Source organism: Puntigrus tetrazona, chromosome 7 (assembly GCF_018831695.1).
Source record: "Puntigrus tetrazona isolate hp1 chromosome 7, ASM1883169v1, whole genome shotgun sequence".
Lineage (NCBI taxonomy): Eukaryota > Metazoa > Chordata > Actinopteri > Cypriniformes > Cyprinidae > Puntigrus > Puntigrus tetrazona.
The window spans coordinates 17,608,836-17,617,243 of record NC_056705.1 but is presented as its reverse complement, the minus strand read 5'-3'; the positions used below and the strand labels follow the sequence as shown (position 1 = coordinate 17,617,243).

Below are 8,408 nucleotides of genomic sequence, written 5' to 3'. Positions count from 1 at the left end.
GCTTTGGATACAAGAGGAGATACAGAGGCCACTTTGGCTCTGTACACTTTAAAATAACAATATATAAACACTAGCTGTCAACATATGACGGATATTATTAACTAATCACCTAAGCGCGCAAATGTGTTTTACTTTAGTAAAATCACGTGTGCCGGCATAAACTTTCAGCCATTATAAAAAGAAACAAAACACATGGCAAATGAGCACAAACAGCCTCCGCTTACCTAAATCATACATGGCATTTGCGTGAATTAAGTACCAAACTGCACATCCAAACATGAATAACAAACGCAACTTCTACAGTTGTTTCCATGAAGCTGAATCGATCAAATTACGCCGCTCTGCCTCCATCTAGTGGTCAGGGGCATGTGTTACACTGCTTTATTCTGGTCGGTTCTCGGTGTACTGAAGCTCTCCTGCAAGCTTCAATCACTACAAAACGATCTGAGACTGCGGCTCATTTCTTTTGGGAGGGTCCTTTTGATCAGTCTTTCTGAAATAAGGTTAATGCCCTGATTGTCCATAATATCTTTTTTCCTTATGTAATAAAAATATTATTTTTGTTTTATTATGTTAAAGAAAAGAATTTGCTTAATACAAGTTTTTATATAAACCTCCTGATATTTATTAGGAAGTTTCATGTCCATAAATGTAAATATACTAATCGTAAACCCCACTTTAACATCTTCAAATGTTTTTCAAATTTCAAATTTCAAAAGCTTCAATTTTTTTTTTTACCTTTTATACTTTGCACACTTCTTCGTATATATATTTTTTATTGAATTTGAAACAAGAACTGGAATTGGATAAATACAATTTCCACATCTGTTAACTAGAAAGCTATGAAAACATCTAGAATTTGTGCTATGTTTAAAGCCCCTTTTTATTTTTGTACATACCTTTAATAATGGTTTATTATATAATAATTAAAAAACGATTTTATATATATATATATAGGTATTGTTCTGATTTGACTTGTTTTGTTTTGTAATATTTGTTGTTTTTTTATTGCAATAAAAAAAACACGACAAAACGATGTTTACTAGACTTTTTTCTATATTCGGATTTCAGTATGACGTCTCAAAACTCTTTATGTTAACAGCAAAAAAAACATCAATATCTCCTGAATTTACAGCAAATCATTACGTAAATTATGAAAAGTCCGACTCACTTCTGCGCAAACGTCATAACGTCACCACGTCATCATGTGGGCCCTGACAGACACTCTGCTCTAAAATTATACATGGTTATTACATTCTGACCTGTATGACAGGATGCTTAGGGGTGTATAATTGATATATTAGACAAATCTTTGCTTCACTTCAGATGCTCCAACTACCTGCTCACCCGGATGGAGTAGTTTCACGGTTCGCGAGTTGTTGAATCGATACATTCTGATCCGAAATAAATCGTTCAGACCGGTTTGAGGGAGGTTTATAGATTCGACTCAGAAGAATGATTCATTTAAGAATCGGACGCTGCTCGTTAAGACCTGAGGCGACGTTCTAGCTTTCTCCGTTACAATTCACGTGTTTGTTACCGAACTGCTTTAATGAGTTAGGTCTTAAATATGTCTTAAATCAAAAATTACTTAACACGTATCCTCGCTCTCGCTAAAGAAGGATAACGTAATCGCAGCATAAAGGCATTCAAGTCGTTTTTGTGGCAACTGAAGTGACAAACACCGTAGCATAAGCATGTTTAAAGACAAAACTGCATGGTTCTCCGACAGTGTTGAAAAGGGGGCAACCAACTTTTGGGGTGAGATGAGTATTTGGTTAAATATGCTACTAATGCAACTCACGTAAAGTGATGAACACACTTGCTGAATATTTGATCTTATATTTGTTTATATGCTACATAGCTTATATAGTTCATATTTATAGTTTCTGAAGGGGGAGGTCTTTCTTCCTGGAAAATGGCAGATTACCTCTTCAGTGCTGATGCGTCTTCTGAAGACACTGAAAGGTACGTTTACTATACAACTGTTTCAGGACGAAACCAGCAAAATTGAAATGGCTGAAAACGTTTGCCTCAAAGGCTCGCCTCTTTATGTATGTTTTAGGATATACGGAAGTGAGGGTTATGTCGAGAACAGGGCAACGGTTTTCCACAGCGACTTCCTGTCAGCTTGTAAAGCCCGCCAGAGTGTAGCATCTGTGCCTATTGGCCACTATGTTCTGCCACCAGACTCTGTCCAGGATGGTAAACCGTGCACATGCCGTTATTTTTAGTGACACGCTCCAATGTAAAGACTTTTTACATTTACAGTAAATGCCTAATCACTGCTCCACTTAATCTCTTTAGAAATGAGAGCGCTGATGGGAAGGTTCATTTGGGAAAGTGAGGAGCAGGTAGGAGCCTGTTAAGCCAGTGTCCAGTTATTCCTCTCTGTCATTTGTTAGCTTCTCAATCTATTAAAGGTGATGTGCGAAGATCAGATATACACTGAAGCGTCTGCAGACGGTCTGTCTGAGGAGACTGAAAATCAGCCAGTGAGAAAGAAGAACAGGTATGTATTAACTCTAATTTTTAGCTATTGGCAGAATGCATACATTCAAATTTGTATTTTTAAACACATAATTATTTAATATTGTCCTATTTGCTATACAAATGAGGCCTAAATATTATTTCCATTACTACAGCACTTTATCTCGATAAAAACGTGGTTTAATCTCATGTTATCTTCATGTTCGTGTTATCTATTAGCCAGGATGATTACGAATCTGTTGCATCGGCGAACAAAGTATGTTCTTGTAGTGTGATGTGGAAATATCCTGTTAACAACATGATCTCAGGTATTTAATTAGGAAACAAAACTGACACCTTAGTACTCTGACTCATAGTTTTAGCAGGTTTAGAAACCATTTATTGTTCTGTCTATTTTGCAGGATATGTTCATATTGACCAAATGAAGAAGCATTCAGGGGAACTTCACGATTTTCTTCCCTACCTCCATGGCCATAACGTTTCAAGACCTAATGGCGTGACGCCTCGTCATCGTCGCAAAGAAATTTAAAACAGTATTCTTCACGTAAATTGGAGTGTTTTTGTTTTACATGTTTCTTTGAAGAACGTATTTAATGCAAATGGATGCTCGTTTCGGTTACAGCTCATCTGATATGAATGTTCCTCGGACGATCAGACATTCCCCAGCAATATAAAATCCAATCCCTGTATGTGAGCAAAAGTGATATGAAAGGTTACAGAGAATAACAGTAGTAACATCATTAAAGTGACGTACTTAAAAACACAAAAGTGTCAGTTTATTTTCTGTTGATGCTTAATTACCTTCCAATGAGGTGGTCTGTCCGTTAAAGGATTTTCTCTGAGGTCAAGTTTTATAAGTCTGCTGAAACCAAGGATTAAGTAGTCTTCCAGTGATCTGATGTTATTAAATCTAACAGACAGGATCTGCAGATTTGCCATATCTGTAAATAGGTATGATAACAGAAATGAACAGAACACAAAACCCACACGAGCACAAATGGGACCAACTGTTTGGATTTTTTACCCAACAACCATTAATAATGACTGTCAAAGAGTAACTATTAGTGTTATAAACATTAACAATATGTCTAATGAGAGCAAAGTGAAAGATCAAAGGTACAGCAGCTTCTTGCAGCAAACTCGCAAGTCGTTCTTTGAAACGTACTCATACATTCATGCAGTAAATAGCAGTTTAATAAATTGTTAATTAAAAAAACTTTGTCATTAAAAGTTAATGACCTGTCAGTGCTGAAGGGATGTGTGCAAAACAGTTCTTGTCCAGGTTCATGAAGACCAGAGACTCTAAATGATTAACATCTTCAGGGAGGTCTTCAACTTTATTGTCAGCCAAGTTTAGCCATTGCAAACTGCTGAGACCCCCAATTTGTGACGGCAAGTGTGTAATGTTGTTGTTATGAAGCCCGAGTTTCTCTAACCTCCCAAGTTTATTAATAGATGATGGTATCGAGACAAGACTGCATCCTACAGCCCAGAGCTCTCTCAGCTGTCTCAGCTCGCCTATTGCTTCTGGGAGCACAGATAATGGGTTGTGGTTTACACCCAGGTAAGTCAGGTGTTTTAGTGATCCAATGTTGCAAGGAAGCATGGTCAGCTGGTTTCTATCCAGTATCAGTTCTTCGAGCTTTTCCAGATCCAGAATCTTACAGGGAACGCAAACACTGTTTTAGGCATGATTTCCGCTTACAGTAAACAATAATGTTAGACATTATTATATATTACGCGTGCAACAAATTCACTTTGAAAAACACAGTGCGTTTGTGGATATGGCTTACCTCGTCTGGTGGTAAAATGAGCCGATTGTTGTTTAGAAAGAGTTTTTTTAACGTAACAAGCCTCGAAACGCCAGGTGGCAAAACAACTAGACCCCGATGGCTCATGTTCAGACTTTCCTGTTGTTTGTTAAGACATTCCAGTATCATATCATCCCCGTTCATTTTGTTTAATTTAATAAAACGCTATTTTAGAAACACAGGCTGCATTGACTAGAGAAGCCAGACTCGTCATCATCACCATGGTTACATCAACTTCCGTTCTTGTACACCAAGTGGTGAGTCTTTCAGTCAACATAAGTCGTTGGCATCGATGTCGTTGACAGCCCATAAATAGCCGCGATTTTTATAGTTATTTTTGTTTATTCTTTAGAGACAATGTTAAAATGCTGAATTGTTTTTCTTTGATAGCAATTCTCTGTTTTTGTACAGACTGCGCAATGCGCAGTTTTGATGTTCTTGAATAACTTACCGAGAAACAGGAAGAAGTGGGATGGCCGTGAGGGACAGCGGCGCAGTGCATGCGTGAGCGAAAGCGGGTATGATCTGTACAGGAGTACATAGGATTTCTGGAGTCAGCTCTGTACGCGTTTAAGTGAATACAATGGATAAAGACAACCTCACCGTGGTCCTGCACACTAAAGGAGATCTCAGATTGGTATGACATTTTATGTGAAATTTTTGCAACCCTTTGAACTCTGATTGCACTTTTATAATTTATAATTAAATATTTTTCTGAATTTTCTAACAGGAACAACGTCCCATTCCGGAACCAGGACCAAATGGTATAGATCTGTCTCTAAGTAATATTCCCAAATGCATTAGAATGATGATTAACAGTTCAATATTGATATTTATTAATTATTTTCTTTATTGCAGAGGTGTTGCTTCAGATGCACTCTGTGGGCATTTGTGGATCAGACGTGCACTATTGGCAGAACGGCCGCATCGGGGACTTTGTAGTCAAACAGCCCATGGTTTTGGGACATGAAGCCTCTGGTCGTGTGGTGAAAGTGGGCTCTGCTGTCAAACACCTCAAAGCAGGTTAGTTCTCTCTGGTATTGGCTTAGTTTTTTAATACTGTGTCAGTTAAACTCAGGTTAAGTGAGTCTTTATTGCATTTTTTTTGTATTCAACAGGGGACAGAGTTGCCATTGAGCCCGGAGTTCCTCGTGAAGTAGATGAATTCTTTAAATCTGGACACTACAATCTGTCTCCCAGCATATTCTTCTGTGCCACTCCTCCAGATGATGGAAACCTGTGTAGATACTACAAACACAATGCAAACTTCTGCTACAAGTGAGATCACTGTTACTGCGTGATTTATGTAACAAGAGAACGTCTATAGGGCTTTCATTTTCTGCACAGTAATCATGTATTTGGCTGCGTGTGTGTCTGTAGGCTTCCCGATAATGTGACCTTTGAGGAGGGAGCCCTGATCGAACCCCTGTCGGTAGGCATTCATGCCTGCAAGAGGGCAGGAGTCACTCTTGGAAGCTCAGTGTTTGTCTGCGGTGCAGGTCAGTCATCTATAATGACTGATATTTATGCAACTGTTACACATTAACTAGCCAATCAGTGTAATGACCTCTGACTTCTTGGCCACTGCCACCTTTCTATAGTTCTATAACTAAAGCGGTTGTTGCTTATTCAGCTAATATCACATCTGTATAGCATGACTTTTGGGATGTGTGAATGGTTGTAGCAAAAAATAGACTATATATGTTTGTTTTTTATCGACATAGGACCAATCGGGCTGGTGTCTTTGTTGGCAGCCAAAGCTATGGGTGCTTCTCAAGTAATCATAAGCGGTAATGTATATGTGTATAAAAGACAATTTTGGATGTATAGAGTGCACAAATAAAGTCTGTGTTTTGTTTATCTGTATTCGTAGATTTGTGTCCTAATCGGCTTGCCATGGCTAAAGAGATCGGAGCAGATTTTCTGCTTCATGTGAAAAAAGAGGACGAACCAAAGGACATGGCCAGAAAAGTGGAGGAAATGCTGGGTTGCATGCCTCAAATCAGCATAGAATGCACCGGAGTACAGAGCAGCATTCAAACAGCCATCTATGTTAGTTTAAGACCAAAATAAAGACATACTGCCAGCCTTATTTTATGCTGACGATGGTGTTTTTGTCTAGGCTACTGGTTCTGGAGGAGTGGTCGTGCTGGTTGGACTTGGAGCTGAGATGACCACCATACCTCTTCTCAATGCAGCTGTCAGAGAAGTTGACATTAGAGGTGTATTCCGCTACTGTAATACGTAAGCAGGATCACATATGACTTCAGGAGTACAATGTTGATAATATTATTATAGCATATTCCTTCCAAAACAATATTTTATTCCTTTGGACACTTTTACTCATGTTCATGCATGTTTTTTTCTCTCTAGCTGGCCGATGGCCATTTCTATGTTGGCATCTAAGAAGCTGAACGTCAAGCCCCTGGTCACCCACCGTTTTCCCCTGGAGCAGGCTATGCAGGCCTTTGAAACCACTCGCCAGGGACTAGGGGTTAAAGTCATGTTGAAATGTGACAAGAATGATCAGAACCCATGAGAACCCAACTCTTAGACTACATCCGATTACTGCCTAGCTACAGTGGCTTGAATAAATTTCATTTGATCCAACTAATTTTGCAAGTGACCTCAGGTACAACAGTCATAGGAATTAAATGGTACTCACAGTGTATCTAATTATTTACCATTTTAATTGCGTTATGATTTATGAATATGTAGCATTTTACATTAGTAAAGTGTTTAGAAACCAACCTTTTGTTATATAATCATGAGTATTAAAATGCAACTTCCTAATATTGTCAGAGTGCAGTTTTTAATATAATGCTGTAATAATAGCTGAGCATTTTTACAATTTACCCACCTTTTATAAACAATGATGCTTTGCCATAGACGTTACTTCAAATTCATTATGTGTATTTTTCCCGTATTGGCTAATTATAATTTGTATAATAGAACTCAGAAGCAGGTGTACGAGTAGTCCATTATATCCTTTTACATAAAATAATTAAATATGTCACATGCACAACTGGGCATCTAAACCAGTAGATAAATCCTTGTTGAAATAAGAACACTTTTCAGTGATGCACCATTGAGGTGAGCTTTATTTTATTTGTTATTTTATTTTATTTTATTAAGAGCGAGACAGAAAATTTCTCATATTAACAAAGTTTCCCATATTTTTGTACAAACGACTTGAATGACCTGCTCAGAAAACAGGAAGTTTGATGGCAGAACGTGACGTCACTGCCTGTGAGTGTCGCTACAGGACAGTCTGTGTACGAGTGAATGAAATGGCTCTCCGTGGTGTGATATTGATGAATTTTAGCTCAAGGTTTGACCTCTGAATGCAGTCGCAGTATAACTTTATAATTGGTTTATAAGAACCAAGTGGTGTAGATGAGTCGCTATATGTTTGTGAATACAGTGTAATGATGTTTAACATAGTTAAATTAGTAATATTTGCTGGCTCTTTATTGAAGAGGTGTTACTTCAGATGTTAGACCACTATTACTTTATATTGATAGAGTCTGTGGGACTTTTTAATCATATATGAGGCTTCCTTGTGCTATGAGGATGGAGCCCTGATCGAACCCTTGTGAGTGGGCATCGATGCTTGCCAGAGGGCGGGAGTCACCCTTGGAAGCTCAGTGTTTGTCTGCTGTGCAGGTCACTCCTCTATAATGATTACACATGTTTGTGCAACTGTTACACATTAACTAGCCAATCGGTGCAAAGATCTCCGACTTCGGCGTTAAGTCAGAGATCATCACACTGATTGGCTACATGGTGTGTCAGGATGGTAAAACAATTGGTGCTTATTAATTTAAAATCACTGATAGTTATTATTTTTAGAAGGTCATCTCTGTGACATGACCTTTGGGATGTTTGACTGGTTATAGCAAAAAAAAGACTATGTATTTGTTTTTTTCAACATATGGACCAATTGGACCGGTGTCTTTATTGGTGGCCAAAGCAACATTTTAACCGATAAAACCAGACTGTTTATACACTGTAGAATTGGTCATTCAAGGATGACGCAAGTTTTTAATTCTAGGGGAAGATCTGAATATTTCTTGCCATGAACATAGGCACAGAAGGTGGAGTGGC

The 8,408-nt window shown here is 38.2% G+C and overlaps 3 protein-coding genes across 4 annotated transcripts; 2 read left to right on the top strand and 1 right to left on the bottom strand.

Moving 5' to 3' along the window:
• Window positions 1-1,213: 1,213 nt before the first annotated feature.
• terb2 (telomere repeat binding bouquet formation protein 2) lies at window positions 1,214-3,033 on the top strand. Of its 2 annotated transcripts, none has more exons than XM_043243102.1 (7): window positions 1,214-1,761; window positions 1,887-1,968; window positions 2,066-2,205; window positions 2,308-2,354; window positions 2,424-2,512; window positions 2,710-2,798; window positions 2,892-3,033. In XM_043243102.1, the coding sequence occupies exons 1-7, from the start codon at window positions 1,698-1,700 to the stop codon at window positions 3,017-3,019; spliced, it is 639 nt and encodes a 212-aa protein (XP_043099037.1). In that variant the 5' UTR covers window positions 1,214-1,697; the 3' UTR covers window positions 3,020-3,033. The 2 variants fall into 2 exon arrangements, with proteins under 2 accessions (XP_043099037.1, XP_043099036.1); XM_043243101.1 differs by having other exon boundaries at window positions 2,406-2,512.
• si:dkey-1h4.4 (plant intracellular Ras-group-related LRR protein 5) lies at window positions 3,034-4,560 on the bottom strand. The gene is made up of 4 exons (XM_043243100.1): window positions 4,284-4,560; window positions 3,730-4,150; window positions 3,292-3,431; window positions 3,034-3,174 (listed from the first exon to the last, which is right to left on the bottom strand). Exons 1-4 carry the CDS (start codon window positions 4,443-4,445, stop codon window positions 3,142-3,144), a joined length of 756 nt encoding a protein of 251 aa, XP_043099035.1. The 5' UTR covers window positions 4,446-4,560; the 3' UTR covers window positions 3,034-3,141.
• A 192-nt stretch (window positions 4,561-4,752) lies between these two features.
• sord (sorbitol dehydrogenase) lies at window positions 4,753-7,096 on the top strand. Its single transcript, XM_043243099.1, has 9 exons — window positions 4,753-4,938; window positions 5,032-5,065; window positions 5,160-5,324; window positions 5,420-5,579; window positions 5,682-5,800; window positions 6,026-6,091; window positions 6,175-6,353; window positions 6,424-6,545; window positions 6,675-7,096. Exons 1-9 carry the CDS (start codon window positions 4,885-4,887, stop codon window positions 6,838-6,840), a joined length of 1,065 nt encoding a protein of 354 aa, XP_043099034.1. The 5' UTR covers window positions 4,753-4,884; the 3' UTR covers window positions 6,841-7,096.
• Window positions 7,097-8,408: the final 1,312 nt, after the last annotated feature.